We start from the raw sequence: 24,197 nt of genomic DNA, 5'->3' as shown, positions 1-24,197 counted from the left end.
ATAATAATAATAATAATAATAAGGTTTTTGGGTGGTGTATGTTTATTGTTTGTGTAAAGACACATTTACTTTAGACAAATTAATTCCGGAAATCAGTGTCATTTAATAAAGTTTAATCGTAAACAACCAAGAAAGAAATTATTATCTTCACCCTAGTTGAATTTTTATGTCTGAATTGAACCGCAATAGTTGGCTACTATGTAGCTTCTGCTGTTCAAGAAGAAAAATATAAGAAACCAAATGGCCGTCCATGACAGAACGAGACTGAAAGTTTTTGGTTATGATAAGTGGTATATTTTGCCATCAGTATTTTGTTACTTATGGGACATTATTAATTGATATGTGAAAGTGATGTTTTGTGTAATTAACTAGTTTGGTGTTACATACAAATTAATAAGGATTTTATTACGAAATACACGAGTTATATACCTTTATTTTGTAGAAACAACAAATTGTTTTTTGAAAGTAGACTATATTTATTTATTTATTAGTGGTAAAGGGTATTTAGTCGTTTTTATTAATTGAAATATATATGAATTTATTAAAACTTATGCACTGGCTGAAAATAGTATACAATTATAAACTTTCATTTAGCCTATAAGCTACAGTGTGAAATTGATGTTTATAAGACTGCTTTCAAATTCCTCAATTCCCGTGATGCCTAGGCTTATGAATTTGTATAAGAATTTAAATAAATTAAATATTAATTGAATAAATAGTGGATGAACCTGCCATTCAATAATAATGGCAGAGTTAGAACAAAATTCTGCATGCAGTGAAGAAACCAATTCTCTTTGTGATGAAGAAAGAGTTCGGAAATTATTTCAAGCTTGTGATGGTGACGGTGATGGTTACATTGACAGGTAGGCTGACTAAGTTTGTTTTTATTTTATTTAGCATATATATTTCTTGATTACCTTCATTGGATAGGGTACGATAAGCGGACCCGGTTTTTTTAATCAAAATTGGCAACCGATATTACTTAATCATAACCATCGATATAATCAATCAATACTAACTTAATTAATTATTTTGAACAATTAACTTAAATAATCTGTGTCAACAGCTGTAAACACTTTCAAATAATACACGTAAGGTAATATTTCAGTTTTACACAAGTAACATTTGATTATTAAAAATGGCAGTCAATTTTAGAAAACTACAAGAAATTGCTTTGAAAGATGATAAGACATGTTTTTTGTGGCTTCAACATGTAGGACTCGTTCCGAAAAACCCATTATGTGAAAGTTGTGTTAAAGAAACAAATGATACTGTTAGAGGGGCAAATATGGTCATCCAGTTTTCCTAATTTCGATTATAATAATTTGTTTGATCACTGTTTATATTAAATTCACATTTTAATTTAAAACATATGTTGGTTATTGCGGACTATAAATACTTTTTTATCGATTGATAGTCTAGGATTTGAGATGCGAATATTAGGTATCGATGATTACATTCTTCAATATAAAAAACCGGGTCCGCTTATCGTACCCTACCCCCTTCATTCTTGAGAAAAGATAAATTGTGTCAATGAATTAAAAGTTTGAATTTGTCTAAAACAATTCAAATTGTTAAAAACTCAAGGATTACAGGAGCCTTTATGTGAGCCTATCATGAACCAAAGCCATAAATTTCTCAATCATAGTTATACCTGTGATCACCATAAGTCCCTTAATTATACAATGCTAAAATCTGACTTCAGATCCATCTCCCTCCTCTTATCATTGGCTTGCAAATTTGTAAAATTAACACCTCTCGATAATTTTGTAATGCTGCTACCAACACCTCTCCCCCTAGTTTATATTCAAAAAATTGTGATATAATATAGATAATTTAAACTCTAGAGTAAAAATTGATTTATTAATATAAAACTAGAATTTCTTAACTGTAAAACATAGTTTTTAACTGTTTGCTGTTTCTTTTTGGTATTTACTTGTTTGTAATTTAGATTGTTTTTGCTGAATTTTACATGACTGTACAAGCAGATTTGTTCGTATATTACTTAGATTCCATAACTTTTTAGATTATGGTATAGCTTATTACACTTTTTCATTTCTTCTTCCATCCATTTCATGTTTAGATGACATACTCCAATACATACCACATAACATGACACTAGCACTCAACAGACTGTGTAATTGTGCGAATATACAGAAGATTGTTACTAGAATAAACATCAGGGTGGTAGGGATTGTGTGAGAACAGTATTTAGTGATAAGTTGAGAAATTTATCAACTTGTACGTCACCTAGATCTGGAGCTCGAATCGCTTAATCGTATGTACTAGGCTAGACCTATATGACAGTCATGTATTAATAAAATCTTAGTTGGCTTTATGTGCTCACTTGTCATCCTGCCTTGGTATTCCTATTTTAATACTTTTAGAAGTTGAATCAAGGCAGTTTTAGCCAAGCTGTGTGCTTGAGTTTCTGAACAATATTTGGCGGAAGGCAGGCTGGAATGTTGGCTTCTGTTAGTAGGCAACATCTCTGTAACAAGTAGAATGGCTGCTTGGTAATGTAACATCTAATTCCTTTCAGGAATTATTACTGTCACAATATATATGGCAGTAATAAGTTATTAATCTGCAGATCTTGTGATTATCATGCTCACCTTAAATGATATGATTGTATTATGGAAGCTGGTAAAGGTGCTTCAATCTCAAAGTTTACTACTGCATTAAGTGTTTAGAGTCAAAAGCCTAGCATAGGAATGGAATTCTAGTTTGTACTTCGAAACTGAATTTTGTTCTGACTGAGAGCCCTATTGATACAAATGTTTATGGGGTTTGATAATTCAGCCAAAATACTTCTACATATGCTAATATCTGAGCTGATTTCAGGCACATAGATCGCCAATTAAAAACTATCAATGTTCTTGAGTCTCTTGACAAGGAATTCACAAAAATGTAAACTGATTTAGAATGTAGGAAAATACTAATCTAAGAACTTGACTTATGAGCAGAAGCAATGATCTTCCCTTCTACATCATTCTGCTAATTTGTCATCTTTTGAGAATCTTTATGTAAAAGTGAGAAGCAACTGGACTGGATGGTCCTTTGAACTAGACAGGTTCTTGTGTTGCAGGTAGATGGCATTGTTAATGGGACAGCTGAAATAAAGGGCTCAAGGATTTAATTAGACTATAGATTAGGAATAAACTTTTTAACCTCTCCTGATGTTGTACAAGTTAGTTATGGGAAATCTCAGTTATAAAACCAGCATAGTTAGTGACAACTAAAAAGAAGGATTGCCAAAATGGCGATTGGTGAGACGAACAAATAATGAGTGTTTGTAAAACAAAACCCTTTTGTTTATATCCAGGTTTAAGTTTGTCCTGCAGAAGAGACTATCCAAATTGTCAAAGATGCATTGTGAAATTTGCTTTGATGAACAGATTGAGAACTAAAGTTAGCAGCAATAGTTCTATTATGCATCTTTAATAGAATCAACTTTCTGAAAATCATTAGTCCAGAGATATTGCTAACAATGTAGAAATTAATATATTTATCAAGCTGTCTCTCATTAGCCCTCTTATATGCTGTCGGTGAAATAAGCTTTTTTCACTTTAACTAACACGAAGGCCAGATTTAACTAGCAGAAAACTACCTCTAAATGCTATCTGACTGACTATCCATCTCTGTAACTGCCAAGTTTTGAAAACTATGTAATCGTTATCCTATATTGAATAAGAACAATTTTTTATTAAATTTTATTGAAATTAGTCTAATATAATGTTGTTATAGTGAAGGTTGGATCTGGTTAGTGAACAATTTTCTTTGTAATTTTAAATAAAAATATAGCTGCCGGCTAGATCAGGTATTTACTTTCTGTTGCTAGTGTTGCGTCAACCAAGGTTGGCAGTAGGAGACACTGGAAGAAACACTTAATTATCGAAACTAGTATTAATACAACAAAAAGTTTACTGCAAAATAACTGTTGGATAACAATTGTAGTCATTCTTAGTAGCGGTATCATAATCAGAGAATGTCTGTAGTTCATCAGAATAAGAACAAGTTGCAGCACACTTCACATAACACATAAGCATTACTTACATTCAACTACTTAGCTGTTCAAGAAAGAGTACAACATTATCTTGGTAGTTAATGCAGTAGTTCAGTAAATTTTAATGTAGTGTCCTAGTAAAACACATTTCAATTTCACATTATTCCTTTAAATTCTTTTTTTGTATATTTCCTTTGTTTGAATATGAATAAAAAGCTTATGAAAATCTGTATCCTGTTGAATTTTACTATGATTTATGAAATTGGTTCAATAACAGATCAAACCTATTTTTACAGTCAAGACTTACTGACAGTTTGTCGAGAACTTAATCTTGAGGATTCACTAGAGGAATTGATGAAAGAACTGGGAGCTGATGAGAATGGACGAATATCTTACAAAGAATTTTTACGACGGCGATTAGCTTTGCGGCCAGAAATAGAAGCTCTTCGCAGCACTCCTCATCTTCCAAGAGAAACAGTCACTCCAGACTATCTTCCAACAAGCAGTGATAATAGTCTTGGTAAGTAATAATAATAAAGTATTTGCTTATACAATACAATTATTGTTTATCAATAAAATATTAACAATGCGTTATAGTCCCATAATAATTTTTGAACTAATCAATTTGAAATACCTATTATTTTTTTTTAATTGATAAAACTCCTATTTAAAAGTAAATTATACACTGTTATGCATAATTTTATTGAGATATAATTAATATTACAACTTACCATTTAATTAGGTAGAATATAAAAAAAACTGATAATATTGTTACAGTATACTTTGCTTTTCAAAAATCACTAAATAAAGATTACATACTGTAAAAAATTATAATTAGCCAATTTTTCAAATATACATTTTAGAACAATATTCAAACTGTGAAAAAAGTTATATCCAAAAATTAAACTAATACACTATGTAGAAAATGCCTATTATCATAAAAATAGACCATATACTGCTATTCCATATGTGTTCTATTATGTTTCCTCAGCTGTTATTCAGTATAAGTTGGGTTGATACATTGGCAACAAATATTTCCATTAGCATTATTGCTTCCAATGTAACATCAATGAATCACTGAAGAGTTAATCTTAGTGCCATATAAAAAAATCTAACTTCTCTTGTGATCTAATTCCTATATAACTAAATAATTGTGCTCTCCCCCAGGAGGCTTCTGTTCTGTCTGTTTCATTCCTGCCATTAGAACCTACTGTGGATTTGTGAATATAGCAAAAACCAATATACAGTATGTCACTTGCATGTGGAAACCCAGTAGTGTTCATGAGTGAGACCACAGCTGATGGACAAACACCACAATAAGAAAAGGGATGGCCAGCAAGAGCTGTTACATTACATTTTTTTGTTGGTTGAAGACAAAGCACCGACTATAGACTTCCACGCTCAAAAATGTATGTCAGAGTTACGTGATTTCGATTGGCCAATCAGATGGCTTGACTATTGGATTTGTAAATATTGTACATTCCTATTTTTCCAAGATGACATGATTGAGATAGTACCCACTATTCCTCCTCATGATGGATGTAACATGGAATTTCGGGAGGTTGTTGTTCAACCTCACTTATCCTGAATATCATTCAAGAAGCGATTGGTTCATTTAACTATGTTAGTATGTGGTCTCTCTGATTTTGTTCCTTCAGCATACTGTAAATATGCCATCTCACTATTTCAAGGGAAAGTAATTTTGAGTACCCCAGATGTACATATTCATAATTTTGTTCATTGTAAATGTAAAGAATTATGTATAACAGCGGGTCGCAAACTGGGGGGCGCACCCCCCTCTTGGGGGATGTAGGAGATCTTCAAGGAAGGCGTCGATGTATTTCAATAATAAAAACAAGATTATAATCATTAACCCAGGTTGATGGTTGTCTGTATATTTCATATCACCACTATTTTATTTATACATCTGTTAACACTAAAAGTCAGAGAAAATAAATTCATTATTAATAATAGTCGAGAGGCCTCCTGTGTAGTACAATTGAATTCTGTGATGCAGGCTGACAATTATATGCTCAGCTACTTTGTTTTAGTTATTTTCACTCAAGCATTATTCAACCTCCTGTCACTGTCCTTTGTAAGTTATTGTAACTTTTCAGCTACGCTTAGTTCGTCCGAAAGTGGTGGGAAGACATGGCTTGCAAGCGATTCTTCTAGTGCTCAACTGAATCAATGCAATTTTTTTTGCCATGTTTGTTGTGATTTTTTATGCTTGTGTGGTTTGTTATTAGCATAGTTTGTTGGACCAGTAAACATTAAAAGTGGGACAAGCAAATATTGTACTCTTGTAGTAGTCATAAAATAACTAAATCACTGCAGAATAAAAGACTGTATAGTGATAATTATATTAAATATGGATTCACCTTAATTGACAAAAATGATTACCATTTACCTCAGTGTGGTAAGTAGGAAATTATGTGCAAAGCTGCAGATAACTGCTAGTAATTATTATAATAATCATTATTGTAATTATAATTAATGTCATTCATAAAATACCTTCTTTAACATTTGTTACTTTTATGAAAGTTGTGATATTCTCATAGGAGCTTATTATCGTAGTCTACTTTCAGTTTCTGAATTTTATATATTTTCAGTGTAGAAGGGTTGTAAGTATCATAATGTAAGAAGTATTCCATTGTCCAAAATAACCAGTTGTCCAGCATGATCAGCCTACTGTAGCCAAATATTAACTTGATGAAAAGAACACTCCAAACTTGATGTGGTCTGGAAATTAGGTGACAAATTCATATTACTGAATACCAGTACCGGCCTATTTAATTTTTTCCTATTTCTGCTTTTTTTCTGTATACATTTTTCCAGTTATGCTTCTGGAAGTGTAACAAAATTGTAATTGCAGGTGGAGCGTCAGGAGGCAAGTGTGGGGAGAGTTGGGAATTTGACAGTGGTGCTCGGGATCTGAGCCCGGAGCCTAACACACTGCAGAGGTTAGTGGAAGCGGCAGGCTGTTCTCTCACTTCCACCAACACGGCCAGTCTACTGCAGCTGGCTAACAAGGTATTGTATGTCAACTGTTATATTTTGTTCATTAATTAGCCTTTAAACGTTCATTGGACTTCATTTTGCTCTCTGAATGCTATATAAAAAAATAAAGTTGTAAGTGATCTGTAATAAAGCAAAGTGGAGTCTGCTACTATAAGCAAACTTCAGTATGCAATAGAGGAGTTTTGAATTATGTTCAATTTCACCTTCCGCTTAGTGCAGTGTCTGAAATCTGACACAAATAATTTATTGTGTAATGAACGTATTGGACAAGTGAAGACCAGACATAGAGGAAATATTAAAGTAATGCAGACCGATGTAGCTTGTGCAGTTGACTGTTTATCAATTCATTAAAATATTTTGTTTCATGTTCCTTTTGTCAATTACATATTTGAATTAAATAAAAATTATTGCCTTTTGATAAATATTTAGTTATTTCGCTAAAAATAGTTTTCTGTGATGAAATTATTTATTTATTTCTGTTCTGTTTTTAAAATTAAAAAAAATACTTACTTTATTCAGAGGGTTTTGTTTTGTACAGTGCACATTTTGGGTTTTAAAAGCTGATTATTTTATTTTACTTGGTTTAACCCTTTGTACGCTGAAAGCAAGTTGTACAAAATTGCTCTAATGCTCAATAAAAAAAATTTAATTGTTTCAAAGTTATACATTTTTTTAGGTTTATTGGTGTTGCAACAGATGAAAACACATGATAGTTTTTGTATTGCTTTAATTTATTTACATATGAGTACATATACATGTAAATATACATGGCAGTATATAAAGTACAATAAACTTTTCTGAAAGTAGCAAAAGTTAGCACAACAGTAATATATATTATTTATACAAAATTAGTAGTTAATGAAGGGAACAAATCCATGACAAATATGGAATATATAAAGAACACAAAATGGAACAAAAATAAAAAAGGAACACTAATATTGGACTTGTGTGTGGTAAATCTCAAAACACTCATCTGGGTGGAGGGCAGGCTTGGCCTCACATGTTTTACATAGATATACAGTTTATCACATTATCGATATGGATAACCTTGCACAACACGCAGCTAAAGCAGCATAGCAGGTTATAAACAACAATACACAGCGGCCACCGGAAGCTGACTGTCACGTGCGAGTATTTCCGCTTAAAGCGTACAGCTTGCTCACTGGCGATGGCGCGGACTGACAAAGCAAACAAAGGGGCTTCCGTTGTGATTTGGTCCCTGCTGTTTTGATGAGTCACGCTTCACATTGCGTCATATTAGAACACCAAATATTTACTCTCAAGCATTCTGGCGGAAATTTGTAGAACTAACGTAAATATATTGTGTTGTCAGAGGATTCCGCGATCTATTCCGCTTAGAACGTTTCGAGTTAGATTTACTCGGCAGAATATTCCGCTTACAGCGTATGAAGGGTTAAATATAGATTTGTATAGTTTTATTTAACTCAATTTGTTATATGAATTTACTTTTTACGGTTTTTTTTTTTTAACCTGGCTCCAGACAAGTTATTATTCAGTTCTGTATATATATTTTACAGGGAAAAGTAATAAGTTTTTAATAAATTTAAACTTTTCCAAGTTTGCCAAATAATTTTCAGAAAAGAAGATAACGTTTTTTTTAAATATGTCTTTTATAGAAATACAATAGTGCTAAAATGACCAATAACTTGTTTTAGCCATTATTTTCACCAAAGTCATACTAAGAAATGATAATTCTGTCCTCAGCTACACCTGGCGGCTCTGGCATCCCTGCGAGGAGAGATCTTGGAGCTGACATCACGTCTGCATGCGGTGACGCAGGAGCGTGATGTGTTGGAGCGTGCTGTTGCACAGGCTGAGAACTCAGTGGCTCAGCAGTATGAGGAGCGTCTCACCGAGCTACACTCTGTTATTGCCGAGCTCAGCCGAAAGATGGAGCGACAGCGTACTCTTGTTATTGCCGAAGAGGAGGACGTACAATCTGGTAAGAGTTTTTCTTTGCACACTTTAGGAATTCAAAGATCTAGCTCTCTAAAATAAATATTTCTAGTCTCATTAACTTTTAAATTTGTGAAATTACATAACAGTATATCAAAATGTCTTTACAGAAACAGAGCAAAGTATAGAAACGTGTTCCCAAGCAGATGAGACGTTGGCTGTAGAGGAATCCACTCTTCCTGCATTTGATGAAAGCGAGGTAGGCTTTTCCCAATCAGTGACAATAACATTTTATAAAGTTAATAACATAAGTAGAGATACACATCTGGTGCAGATATTGCTTATGAAATTAAATACACATTGTTGCGATTGCGACAAATTTTGAGATTCTAAAGCCCAATCTAAATCACTGATGCACCTAAAGTGAGTGACAGTTATAACATGCTAACAAGTGAATTACCAGGGAAGCAACAGAAATATAATCTTCAAACACTCTGTAATCATGAGCAATTAGTGCATACAGTGACATCTCAATTCGTTTGACAAGTATTTGGTCTTTCGATCATATGTTAGTATAGTTATTTAAACAGATAAAAGTATTCACACCGTAGAAAATGTCCTAAAATATAAGATATTGAGACTTTGACTCTGAAAACTTCCTTTGAAGCAGTTGGAGAAGAACTATGCTAGATGAAAGTTCGCTGGACTTCTTTTGAACTAACGTACCAATTTTTGCTCTAAATGTTCTAAAATATTAAAACTATTTTTCAGTTTATAAAGAAACAAACATTTACATACTGTCATTGTTAATGTACTTTTAACTGTACATTTTTAGCAAATATTTAGTATCAGATATAAAAGACAAAGTTACTATCTAACTTTTACTGTAAATTTAAAGACTGCTATAATACCCATCTTAGTTGTCTTTTGACAGAAGTAGGCTTCTCTGATCTGTGATATATATTCTTTGTTAGGAAACATAGCAAAATCAACTATGAAACAAAAATACTAAAATTAATGTAAATTGCAATGACCATAAATATACACTTTTTGGCGTATTTCTTGATCATTGTAACAAGGCAAACTCAAAATTGGCGTCGGAAATAGAATTCATGTTCATTCATGTGAACCAGCTGTGGTCATACATGTGGAATGCCTACTAAATTGCTTGCAAAGTTGTCTAACTTTGACTATACATTTAATGGCTGCTATGAAATCTATCTTAACTGTTTTTGACAGAAGTAGGCTTCTCAGAGCTGTGTATCTACATATATTTTCTTGATCGGGAAAAAGGCAAAATCAAATATGGAACAACAAATACAAAGCCTGGAGTAAATTAAAATGGCCATAAATATATACTTAGGTGGAAAAACCTATGGAATTGTGTATGAAGCCACGGGCAACTGCTAGTTACAACATAAATTCAACCAATATTGTCTGTTCTGATTTTACTTGTCTGAGCATACATTTCCTGTTCTCTAGTTGCAAGTCGAAGAAATTACGGATGCAGCATCAAAAAAGGAGAAGAAGTCTTTTCTGGAGGAGGAACTGTTTGAACTGCGTGCTGAGAACAGTGCATTACAGGAACAGCTCAGCAAGACAGAGGCAGAACTACAGCAAACACAGACACTACTAGCCAGCGTGCGTGAGGACAGAGACAAACTGAGGAACAAGGTGCAGTCACATACAGTAATTATGTGTGGAAAATAATAACTTCTTTGTTGATGTGTTCACATTAAAGATTTACGTTGTTAAGTACAGTATTTGTTTTGAAAAGTACATTTTTTTGTCAGATATCATCATCATCTGACGTTTCTGTTATCACGGGTCGTCGTACACAGCCTCCTCCACTTTTGTCTGTCATTCCAGGTCTCCTCTTCCTCCACCTGCATTTTCTGTTATATGTTACTGTCAATTTGTGAAAACAGGCATTCTATAGAATACTTAGACATTCTGTATATTGCCCAAAACCAGCCTGCAAAGTTATGATCAAAGTGTATTTTATATTTTGTTTGGACCTTCTACAGAATAATTTATAGAAAATACTGGAATGAAATGCTCTGTATTGATTATAAATTAAATGAAAAAATACCTCAATTGTAAAGGCAAAGTTAGGACTTAAAAGTCCTCTCCACCGCTTAACCTCTTAACAAAAAATAGTGAAAATTAAATTCAATAATTTCAATTACAAAAGAGGGAAATGAAAAGGAAAGGTCCCAAGTGAGGCAGTTCCTGCCTCAGAATAAATGTAATTAATATTTTGTTATTTTCAAAATAATACCAGTTGTATATTCAACATAGCAGATTGTTTTGCATAACAGTCTTTGCTAAGCTGCGAGTTTATGGACATAACTAAATAATATCCAGGTGGACATTTCCATTATCCGAAAAACTGCCTTAACCTAACTACCGTCACAATTACAAGTTATCTCTAATCAAGTCAGAACTGATATCCTCCCTAACTGCTTTTAGGAGACAGAAGGTACATCCTTGATAGCATCCTAGCTAGATGAGGGATGTTTAGTAAAGAGACATCTATCATTATCTAACTTAATGTTGCTTATGTACAAATGGTTTCATCTAAACTGTAACCCCATATAGTTTAGTTCATTCTATGATATAAAATATAACAAATTTCAATTCTATAGCTTAATTTGTTTTCAAGATATCCTGCAGAAAGTTTTGCTTCTCCAACGCTTAGCCGAATTCCATGCAGTTAAATGTACCATCATTAAACTTGATATTGCCTATAATAAAAATGAAGCTTTATTCAAAAATTCATCTATTGATCAATTTGTTCTTGATATATCATGCAGATAGACAGGAGAAAAATGTTGCAAGCCCCTAAGCTTTGCTAATGTTTAACCAACAATAAATTTTCAAATTAAACCCCTTTATGTGATTTGTGCTTTTCTATTGGATCTGATTTACACAATCTATATGCTTAATCCAACTAGCATGTTCAGCTATAATAGCGAAACCTCAAATATTATTTGTTTCTTGTTTTATAGAATTAGGTTAAAACAATGTACTTGGAATTCAAAATTTTGTATTTAGTTTTGTTTTAAAAAGTTAGTTTTATTAAAATTTGTTAGTAATGGCAGATTATCTAAATATTAATTTATTTTGTATATAAAATTCAACGATTTACTTGAAGTTATTGGATCAGTTTTAACACATATCAGTAGATTTGCCTCATAAGCGTATAAACTTATATTGTTACCTGCGTTCCAACAAAAAATTGCTACAAGAAAACATTTAATGCAACAATAATCAAGTTTGATCATTTATAGATTGCAGACATTATGTAATAAATATAGATATAATAGAAACTTGCAAATCAGTAGATAACTCTTAATGACCCAGGCTGGGAATGTTGACAGTTAAGGGAGGGTCACCACAGTCTGCGTCCGAGCAGCTCTCCTCCTCCTCCCAGACAGGAAGTTCCAGTGCTCAAGGTGGCGGAGAGAGTGCGACTGCGTAAGATGGACAGACATGTCACTGGCTCTGATCTCATCTCTCTTGGGGTAAGACAAAACTAATTTTGGTCTGTTGTGTGATTAAAATATTGGTAGAGAGAGACTATAATGGCTAGAGTTGGCTACAGGTGACCAGGACTGAGGTTGCGGAGCAGCTGGTGTCAGAGCTGCAGGAAGAGTGTGATCAGCAGGAACTGAGTTTACGGGACCGACGACAACTGGAGTTAGAGACAGAAAGGCTCTCTGCTCGACTGGAACATTCCAGATCACAGGTTAATGTGCTGCAACTGACATTGGATGAGAGCAAGAGTCATTGTGAAAGGTAGTATGACCACTTCTTTTGTTGTTAGATCAATACTATATATTGTATTTTTAGCCTGTTAAGAAAAATATAATATACCTAACATTGAACCTAACAAGATTTGGCAGTAAAACAGTAAAAAATGTGAGTGTTAGCATTTATTTTCGTGTCAGAATACAATCAGTAATATTTTATATCAATCAATCAAATCTTTATTTCTCATTTGGATACAATGCAGTTCATAGAGAATTGGCATTAGCTAATAGATTAGTTTGTAATCGTAATCTCTGTTTGAACTATTTAAAATGTGTTATAAGTTTTAAAAGAAATTCAACTATTTGTAGGAAAAACTGAATAATGTCAATTTATAAAACATTTAACATCAGAAAAGAACTTATTAACAGAGTAATAGGTTTTGTTTATTAGTATCTGTTTGATGTTTGTTATGCTTTTTATGTTTTTTCAACGTTTTTATTTAGATTTAAAATTGTATTAATTACTCTACAAGTCATCAAATAAGCTGAATGTCCAATTTTGGAAGTATTATGTAAAGGAATTGTTAAAAGGTTTCTCCTTATGTTATATGAACTAATTGAACTTCTTGAAAACCTGTTCTTGTTCTTAACATAAAATTTATAAATATCTAGAATATACTGATAAGACGGAGTTAAAATATTTAAGGATCTAAATAATGGTTTATTATGTCAAATTCTTAACACTCTTTTCTGTAAAACAAAATAATATTTTATTAAAACTACTCAATGTTGAGCCGCCAGAGATGATTAAACCATAAGTCATTATACAGTGGAAAGTGGCATAATATACACTTCTTATTGGGAAAAAAATCTACACAGTTTGTCAAGATTTTTAGATTGAAGCATGAGAAAATTTGTATATATTTTTAGTTCATTTGAGTTCAGAATATTACACCAATTACTTGAAGGACTTGGTGTGGAAAAATATGGTATTAGAAGAAAATCAGATAAATAACTAACTTTTTTGTTTCAGAATTTCCAAATAAATAGTGCATAATAAACTATTCATTAAATCTCATCCAACATTCTGTTTATCTTCAGGATAAAATAACTAGCTGAATTTATGTTTTGATAACTCCATTCTTAGTTTTGTATTTTAAAAGTAATTTTTATATGGAAGTTGCATTCAATTCCATAACAATGAAGTAGCATAATCTAGTAGTAAAATATCAGGGCATGTAATTTTCTGCTTTTCGTGGAAAAAAAACAAATTGTGAATGCCTATCACTGTTACCCTTAGTAAATACATGTTTGCAATAGCTAAAAGAAAGTGGTACTTTAAAATTTGTAGTAAGGACCCCAAAAGCCTTTCATGAATTAATCTCTTTCTTTTTATGAGGCTAGATTGTGAGACAGGTGCAAGCTGATGTGATCTATTGATTATTTTTAGAGCCTAACAATTGTGTGGTTTAATAATTTCGTAGAACCTAAGGGGTGGCTTGCTTCTGTATCGATCTCAATATTGAAATATTTCTACATTTATTAAAGTGTGTTAAAAAAAATTACACCTTTTTGGAAAAAAGTTATTATTATTAAAGTATGAGGTAAAAGTAATTTGTTGAATTGAAAACAAATAAATCTACATGTATCAATAAAAATAAATGTATTTTTTGTGTAGGTTGTGCCTGTTAGTAGGGAAGTATGAGTCCAACGTTACAGCTCTGCGGTTGGCCCTGACATCGTGCGACCGAGCAATAGAAGCCTACGACCTGCTAGTGTCGCTGCTGGATGCACATACCAACAACGAGAAGTAAGCACGCTTACTTGATCACCTTATAAATTCTAGAAAACTTCTTCACATGAAGAAAATGTTAATTAAATTTTCTCAAAAGTTCTGCTAAGTGATGTATTTTGAATGCAAGAGCTATAAATTGTGGTTTGCTGAAAAGATGTATTTAGTACATTTATGTGTTGTAGTGATTTACATCTGACAGTTGAACTGTAAACAAATATTTTAATAGGCAATAATAATAACTAATGTGAAGAGTTTCATTATCATTATTTACATATTATTATTCTATTGTTAGTACACTACTTTCCCATCAAATATTGATAAGCTTCTGTTTAGAGTAATTTCATTGTATGTTTTGAGCGTTGTGTATATTTTGGTAGTGTTTAAAGACAATGAGAAGTACATAATAAAGTAAGTAGGGGTTCATTATATTGACCCTAGTGTAGCCTAATTAATAACAAAATGTCTAGACTAGAATTACCAGGTGCTATATTTTTTTAGTTTATAAGGTCTTTCTTCATGTGATAAAATATTGAAACTAAAATGTTTCAGCTCATTTGATAGTTAGTTGATTGCTTGATTTATTTCAATAATACTTGTCATTGATTACTTTTGGGATCATAACTCAGCTGATTGAATTCATCATTTGATAACACATCTTTATGCTTTAGTATATTACCTGAATTTCAAATTAAAACATGTTAGGTCTTTATGCCTGAAGGGAAAGATTGTAAAACATCTTAAAAGAAAAAGATTATGAACAAACCAACCAATCCGTGCATGACGTTCAACTGTTGGACTGTTACCGTTGTGTCTTTCTCCTAATTTTTAAAATTTATTACCTGCCTAGGTGAAATTTTAATTTATTTATTCTGTGTTATGTTTTTATGTGATTAGGCCTACATTATATATTTGAGTTTTTGTTTAACAATGCTGTAAATGTGCAACACATCACTTGAATAGGACTTAATTAATTGCTTCAAGCTGTAATCACATCATGAAAGACCAATATTCAGACTTGAAACATTAAAAACTGATTTTATGAATTAATAATTAAAATATGTTAAATAAATGATTACAAATCAACAATATATAGGTTGATAGATTTTTGCACATAGTTTTGAACACGTTTGTATAATAAAATTTAACTTTTTATACAAAATATAATTATCAAAAATATACATCACACTCCAAAGAAATGCTGTAACCTGTTAAAGCTAATAACTTATTGGGAAAATACTTTACTAATACCAGAAAAAATCTTGAATAATCAGTTAGTAACATAAATTAATCTAACTCTAAAATTTCAAAGCTACTCTTTACCAGTCTGTAATGCCACTCCTGAAGTACATTGTTTAACGTTTTTACTGTAGTGATTGTCAATGTATATTGTGTAGATGTGCGGAAGCAGATGAGCTGCGACAGCTGATAGCTGAGCTGAAGGCAGAGCGAGCATTAGTGCGCAACACTGTGGTGGAGCTGGAGAGTCTAGTGGAGCAGCCCCCACCCAGGCCCCCTGCCTCCACCTCACAGGCCCGCAAACTGGATCTGGAGACTGCTGTGCTTATGCAGGTAGAGACAGAAACATCGGGTTTTAGTGTCAGCAGTTTGAAAGGCCATAACACAACAGCAGTAGTTTACGAGTTTTGCTGTGTTTTTAGAACCTTGTTGTATAATTCTCTTCTCATGATAGATGTTCAAAATTCAGTCTCTAGAACAAGTTATGTTTCAAAGTTGGGATGAATTAAAGAGGGAGGGAATGGGTCAGTTCTGTTGAAGAAAAATTTAACAAATAAAATTTAATTTAATAAAAAGAAAATATAGAGTAATTGAGAGACGGAAGAAAGTTAACATACTTTGGAACACCGGAATCACTTCTATAAGATAGAGTACCCATTAATGAAAAAGTGGTCAAAGACGAGGCTAGACATAGGGTGCTAAAGTATTTTCATTTGACCATAACTCTATCTTTATCTCTGTTGCTCCAAGGATAGATCCACTGTTCCACAAATGGAAATATGCTTCCAGTGAGGCCTTGGCTTTTTGAACCCAAATTCCCCAGGAATTAACATTTCAACTGCTGCTACCATCAGGACTTCTGAATGGCTCATTAGATTAAGAGACAGACTTTGAATCTGAGGGTTCCAAATTCAAAACCACACAATATCTTTGTACTTTTTTGGTCGCAAAATTTAACTTAAAAAACTACTTTTAACTTTTAATTCCATTAACACAAAATAATTAAATTATCCTCTCTTACTTGATATATTAACATTTATTATTTCCATACTATCTTTTAAATACTTACTATTTATTTCATTATATTATTTTATAATATTAATAAATAAGTTAAAAAATGAAAAGAAAAGAAAAGTCTTATAATTGTGAAGACTGTTCAAAAAACTGATAAATAAAAACCATCTATAAAATGTTCTGGCCAGTGTTTTCAATGGTATCACTTGCATTGTACAGGCATTAATTACTTCCAACTTTAAATTATTGTAGAATCCAAATCAAATTGGTCTGTCATATGTGTACAAATATGACATCATACAAATAATAATGTATCTGATGTGTGTGGAATATACAAATTATTGGAAATTAAATCTGATGAAGGCGATGATGATGAAGAGAATGGATTTATATTAAATAGCAGCCAATGAAGAAATCAAACAACTTAAGGTGCACATCAATAATCTAGAAATATCAGTCATTCAAAAAGAATAAGAAATATTGAAATGATTAAATCAAAACACCAGCAGCCTCTCCTACTCACTGTCTCCTTTATGTTGCCTGAAAATAACGAGAAAGGAAACTTCGATGAAGACGACAAAACTTAAAACATTTACACTGCCATTGAGGAACTCTTTTTAAGCACTTGAGGGCTGCATTGAAGAACAAGATGAAGTATGTAGTGTGATCAGAACGTATCTTTAAACTCCAGGAGATCTAAAAACAAACCCCAACCCCGGATCACACCAACCAGCAAAACAACAGCAGAGTAATCCAATTAAAGGGACAAATAAAAAACAAATGTTCCGATGAACTCGTGAGCATATTAACAAGAATTCCTTTAGCTCTATCAATAAAAATTCCTTTTACCTCTACCTATAGGTAGACTTAGAGCTTACCTTAGAATGTCAAGAGCTTACTATTTGCCTGTACATTTACATGTAACGGCATACCACAGTGTGATGGATGCAAGATGTTTTAATCCAAGAGAGGCATATACCTATGAATTTTTAATTAAGACATTCTTCTAGAATGTAAAAAACTTTGCTTGATCCGCTGAGCAAAGATATCTTAATACATCTGTCAGAGAAATGTATACTCCAATTTACCAAAAAACTTGGGTCCAGATAAGTGTTTTACACAGCATTAGCATAGGCAGAATCTATTCCTTATACATGTATTTTACGTACATATTCATAAAATATTCTGTATTTCTATACTTGATAGTAGGTACTTAATTGTACATAATTAATCAATTATACAATAGTTATAACAACCTGCTTGAACTATTTTCATCAAATTAGCCTCTGAATATTACAAAAATGCAGAATAAGGTTTGTCAGAGAGTTTGTGACCTATACTGTAAAATTTCCTATATGTAGAATACCAATATCTCAGTTGATGTATTATCTTGATTTCACATTGATTTATTTATGGTGTTTTACTTTTTATGTTGAGTTACAGAGTATGATGTTTTCATTTGCTACTTCACATAACTCTTACTTGTATGCTATCGGTCATGGTTTTTAAAGTTTCCTGTAGAATGTACTGATTGGATCAAAATAAATTTATACTACTAGTCTTTACCTTGTTTCCATTACAGTACCGGAGACATGTATTTTTTAAACTGGATTTTACTGATTTCTTGTTTAGGAGCTGATGGCCATGAGAGAGGATAAGTGTGAGTTGAGAGCCAAGATATACCTGTTAGAAAGAGAGAGGGAAAACCAGGAGCTAAAGGTGGCATCACTGCAGTCCCAACAGCAGGCTCATTTAGCCACCATACAACACTTACAGGCACAACTACAGGATGCTGACACAGAGGTACAAAACAGTTGAAATTTATTTTGAAGAAGAAAATGTATCAAAGAATTACGCTTTATTTTAAATTATTTAATCTCTCAATACAAAAGAATAAATCATTTAGAAAACTTTTAATATTAGTAAGAAATGGTAGTTATTTTTGTCTATTTAAAAGATATTTTGTTGTTTTACACTACCAAAATACATTGTTTTTATCCTCTTCCTTATAATTCCATGAATAACCCCATTAAATACTTTTTTAACACGCTTTTCCCTATAAATAGTTACTCTTTGGTACAGTTCTCTAATGAAGTATATGTGTTTACCTTAATCTTAAACATTTAAATTTTTTATAAGACTGGTTTGATTATATGGAATTACATTTTTTAACTAGGTCAGGAAATTTACAAAACAGCACATTTTCATACTCATATCTTTGTTAATCTTGTTATATAGTATGCAAAAACATTTGAAATGTTCCTGAGATCTAAACAGAGATGCTGTTTTGTTATTTTACTAACTAACCCTTTCAGTACCAACGTCCAGGTGACCAGACTTTTTTAACCCTAGAACTGGCAATGGTTGTTCCTGAAATGCCACAGTATTTTAGATCGATATATAATGGGATTTTTAGACAAGTATTTATACCAATTAACTTACTCCAAATGTAACATATTATACATGATTTTTTTTCAGAAAAGACTACAGAATCTAAATATGCCTAAAGAAATTAGATAAATTAGAAAAAAACCACAAAAATTTTGTTTTACTTTTTTACCAAAATATTCCGTTGCCTAGCAAAGTTCCTGTGTATCAAATAAGAAATCTGAGATATACATTTTGCTCCAAATTTTATACTTATTTCGTAAATATATAGTTTGTTGCACTTTAAATGCATAAAATTATACTTATAGTAGTTTATAAAAAAATCCGTACCCGTATTTTATTCTATGAGGCACGTCCAGAAAGTAAGTGTACTGGTATTCTCACAGCTGTAGGGAATACTTTTTCGACATGTTGGCAACACTGCCGCATAGCTTGACTCCTTTCCTTCAAAACGAGACCAATTCGAGGTTAGTGTGTTGAAAATTCTTGACGCAGTACCATTCTTTTGCGAAAAATTTCGATCGTATCTCCTGCCAAGTGCGAAATTCGCGCTGTCATTCGCTACCTTGTTGTGAAGGGAAAAGCTCCGGTTGAAATTTATAATGAGGTGAAAACTGTTTAGACTGCCTCTTAGTTTCATAGTGTAGTGGGTAACCAAAGTTTCGTCTCCAGTAACAATAGAGTAGAGAAAATCATCGCCTTCAAGTTCGTAGCGTTCCAAAAACTCTTTGTAGCTCTGCACTCGATTCAACTTGTGCTGTTCTGTCAGCTGTTTTGGGACCCATCTCGCAGACAATTTCCGATATCCGAGAGTTTCTGTGATTGTTTCGTGTATCAGGGATCTGGAGATTCGCGGAAACATTGCAGAAAGTTCATCTAACGTCAATCTGCGATCATCACGGACCGCAATCTCGATTTTTCACAAGTTCGTCAGTCACAATTGAAGGTCTTCCACTCATCTGATCGTCATGATTCAGAATCTTACTAAATAATTTAATAATGAAATATACAACAAAACAAACATAACCTATACAAAGTATGCGGCAATGACTGATCAAATACGATGAAACAAACGTTGTGTAACAAGCGCTACAGTTGTTGTCGTCAGCTGTCTACCGATAGACGTGCGGGGTGGAATAACATTTTGCAATGTACAAAGAGAATGCAACATAAAAGCAAAGGCCAACGAAACCGGTATCAATATGTAGATTGATTCTTCTTCTTTACATTGGTGTGAGATAAAACGTGATTGGTTAGTAATTACACGTTCAAGAGTCATGAAAACAAAACAGTGCAAATGGACCGCATATGTGGTGATGCCAAATTCTGGGAGACCAAATAAGCCGCATATGCGGCAATTGCCAGTTCTAGGGTTAAGAACTTGCATAAAGTGTCAACAGGATAATCTGATATTTTTAAAACTCAATTATCAATATCCAGTTTATGGACATTTAAAAAAAGAAATAAACTGAAAATGTAAAATTGTATGTTTTAATTGTATTTTAAATAAATTCACATAAACACAATTTATTTTTAAAAACATGTATAGATTGTGCAAACACAGCTGATCAATCAGTATCAGTCACAACAGTCAACAAACAGTATGGCATGACATTAAAAAACCTTTGATATTTTGATTTTAGGGAACTTAATAGACATGTTATAAAGTTAGTTTGGGATTTTTATAGGACTTCTTTGAGAATTGACCCTGAAAAATACAAAAAATCATCTTTATTTCATAATAATACTCCAAAAAACCTTAGACAGTTCTGAATAGTACTCCAATAGTGTTTTAATACTGTAAGGGTTTTTGTATATTTAAACAATTTAAAAAATACATGTTATGATATTAAAAGATATCTCATTTACAATAGATTTAATGTTTATGGAGAGGTGTAACTGGTAAATTTATTTAAGAACAAAAATGTAAATAGAATTTTTTGAAAATTAATGTGCTATAATGGCTTGAAAAATGGAACATGTTACATATTTTCCTGCTCATTGTATTAATAAAATATTCTGTAAGCAGGATCTTATAAATTAAAGAAATTATTTGAACAAGTTGATTAATGATAGTCCATAAGGGTTCTTTAAAAGCATGTGATTTTTGTTGTATGTTGTGATCCACCATAAATTTGTGTGTAGTGTAAATAAATAGAAATAAATGAGGATTTTTATGCATTCTTGTGCTTAAGTACTGCTGTTCCGTCAAGTAAAGTATGCTACACCACTTTAGAAAAAAAACAGACAATTTTTGTCAAGTATTTTGCCCAGAATATAATGTAGTGATTCTTTAAACACATTCACTGCTATCATGTCCTATTAAAAACACGCGGAACACACTCCAGGTGCTGTCATCTCCGATTGGAGACTTCGGCTATTGTTGCAATATACAATTAAAAATTATTAGCATGCCTATTGAGTTTGAATATTTTTTATTAGTTAATGTGTTAAACAAAAACCTGTATTTAAGGCAAAGAAAGATTTCACCTGCCACTATGTTGCTAACCTGACTGCGGTAGAACATGAACAATAATTAGGGATGTGGCAAATCTTTGAAGATTCAAGATTCTATCGTAAAAAAAACTCGTGGATCGATTTTTGAATCTAAAAAGTTTTTACTTTATCAAGCAGTTAATTTTGTTATTAGATTACTTTACTGTTAGGTCCCTATTACTTGAAGAAGATTAACATATCCCATATTTCTTACTTAAGTTAAATGAACAGCATACGTGCAAGCCTCTGTATTCAAAGATAATTTTCAGCAGGAGCTGGATGCAGATGGGAGGGAAAGTCGACTACGTGAGAGACTGAAGGAGGTTGCAAGCACGTTGGAACGTGTCAGTCGCAACGCCGAGCTGAGGCAACGACAAGCTTCCGAGCTGGCCACAGAGTTGAAGACTGCTAACAGGTGACTCAAAACTTTTAATAGTGAAATGCTCAACATAACATATGGTCAAATGTTCACAAAATTGATCAGTTGTAGGCTATAGTAATTTTACCTTATTTTCCTTTAAAGTATTCTCCTTTTGCACTTATACATTTGCTCTATTTTTAACACCAGGTGTCCTGAAAGTCCCACTGTCCCACTCCCACCCCTTTTAACTTTGGAACATTAATATATACATACGTATATATAGTCCCACTGTCCCACTCCCACCCCTTTTAACTTTGGAACATTAATATATATACATATGTATTTATATATATACCAATAATCCATGGGCGATTGTTGTTAGGCAAAAAAATCATGATTATTGGGATATATGAGAACCCTAATTAAGAGATGGGAATAAGTTAACATTATAAAATTTAAACCCTCCATGGAGAGGTTTTGGTACATCTGGTGTAACTGTTTGAAAAACTCACGGAATCGAATCCATTTTTATAAAGTTTCTTCATCTGATTTGTCATATTTCCTATCACCTTATCTGAATAATAAAAATATTGTCTTTTCAATTTCATTATCAGGCTCAAAAACCGCTATAAAACAATTTGGTGGCAGGCTAAAAGAATGGAAAAATGATTTCAAAGTTGTACAATTGTGCATGGCTAGGTACTTTTTCAGAATTAATTAGCAAAAAAATGTTGTTATTTTTCAGTGTATTCATTTCTTACAAAGTTCTTTCTTTATGTATTGGCCTTGTAACAATTGAATAGTGAATGAGACACTTGTATTTTAAATAAACCTCCCAACATTATCTTTGGCCAAGTGGAAATTCTCCTTCCTTGGTTTTGTTTATGATAAAAATTATTGCAATTTTTTCATAGTCATAATAGCAGCACCATGTCTCATTCAGTACTTGTTACAGTTTTCTTAAGTAAGTTGTTTTCTCTATTAACAATATTATCATGTCCCTGGACATGTTTATACTCATATATTTTCATGCAGGAGATGGCATTTTTGGAACGCTGCAAAAATTCATATAAATGATGTATGTTCAATCCATCAATGAAGAATGCTGTGAACTCTTCACTGTGAAATTCTTAATTCAGTGGCAATATCACTGTTAGTTATCCGACTATGAATATGCAAAGTAGAACATGCTAATCTGTAGTCATGTGGAGTGGTTTCTACTGTAAAGCTTGTATTCAACATCTTTGCAAACTTTACAAAATGTCAGAAATGTAGAGATCAAAATTACAAGAATAAACATAGTTCTTTGTGAGAAACTATCTTAAGCTTTTGACAGCAATGATAGACTTAATGCTAGAAGACTTCACACCTTTCTCAGCTCATCACTTTTACTATTAACCCTTTGAGTTCCACAGCGTCGCTAATTTTGACGGTACGAAAAGTGCATAAAGTGCCAGCGTTGCCAATTTTGACGTTTCGTATTTCGATAATATTTGGTAAAGTACAAGATTATTTTGGCCAAATAATCAGATGGCTGTATTCAATAGGTTCCAAACTTGTATCAATAAATACGAGTTTTATGTTATTTCTCTACTATTTTATCTGTGAAACTTATGTTGTTTGGGTACTTATCAAGAAGCCACTATTTTTGGACGAGTTTTCCTTATCGGGGACAAAATAAATTACAGTATTAAAAACAACTGACTTTATTTCACCTATTTTGGAATTTACAAGTTATTACGACAATCAATTAAATCAAAAACTATAAGAACAACGTTTCATTATTCGAAAATGTCAGGTCATTCGTGTGTCTATTTGGAGACGATTTGGAGATAGGAAGTATGACTCATCGAGTATTTTTCGATTCATTATGGAAGAAGGAACGTATAATGAAGTTTATTTTGATCTCTGATAAGGAAAACTCGTCCAAAAATAGTGGGCTGTGATAAGTACCTGTACGATGATTCTGTCTTCTAGTCAAGCGACATAGCGGATGAGTACCGTGTTGCGTAATGGCCTTTCTTGTTGTTTATGTGCCGATAACCAAGCATTTGAGTAAATACAAAATAAAATAGTAACTTATACAGTATTTTACTGTATTTCTTTACAAAAGTAATATATGATTTGAGTTGTGTTCAAGCGAAAAACGTGAATTTTCAGTGTAAATATTATTAGGGTTATTATTTAGTAAATGTAAACTTTTATGTA

At 32.4% G+C, this 24,197-nt stretch overlaps 1 protein-coding gene across 3 annotated transcripts in view; it reads left to right on the top strand.

Annotated features, from left to right (window-relative positions):
* Positions 1-229: 229 nt before the first annotated feature.
* Positions 230-24,197, top strand: part of LOC124374580 (colorectal mutant cancer protein) — a 33,838-nt gene continuing 9,870 nt past the window's right edge. For 2 of the 3 annotated variants that reach the window (XR_006923579.1, XM_046832778.1), the window contains exons 1-12: positions 230-863; positions 4,303-4,526; positions 6,882-7,039; positions 8,753-8,990; positions 9,115-9,203; positions 10,427-10,618; positions 12,328-12,471; positions 12,552-12,745; positions 14,378-14,509; positions 15,889-16,063; positions 18,377-18,547; positions 21,898-22,043. Coding sequence is in view for 2 of the 3 variants with exons in the window: in XM_046832778.1 (XP_046688734.1) it covers positions 745-863; positions 4,303-4,526; positions 6,882-7,039; positions 8,753-8,990; positions 9,115-9,203; positions 10,427-10,618; positions 12,328-12,471; positions 12,552-12,745; positions 14,378-14,509; positions 15,889-16,063; positions 18,377-18,547; positions 21,898-22,043 (1,982 nt within the window). In the remaining variant the exon portion in view is untranslated. The remainder of the gene's footprint in view (positions 864-4,302; positions 4,527-6,881; positions 7,040-8,752; positions 8,991-9,114; positions 9,204-10,426; positions 10,619-12,327; positions 12,472-12,551; positions 12,746-14,377; positions 14,510-15,888; positions 16,064-18,376; positions 18,548-21,897; positions 22,044-24,197) is intronic. The other variant, XM_046832783.1, reaches the window with a different exon arrangement.

Source organism: Homalodisca vitripennis, chromosome 1 (genome assembly GCF_021130785.1).
Source record: "Homalodisca vitripennis isolate AUS2020 chromosome 1, UT_GWSS_2.1, whole genome shotgun sequence".
Classification (NCBI taxonomy): domain Eukaryota; kingdom Metazoa; phylum Arthropoda; class Insecta; order Hemiptera; family Cicadellidae; genus Homalodisca; species Homalodisca vitripennis.
This window is presented reverse-complemented; position numbering and strand designations above follow the sequence as displayed.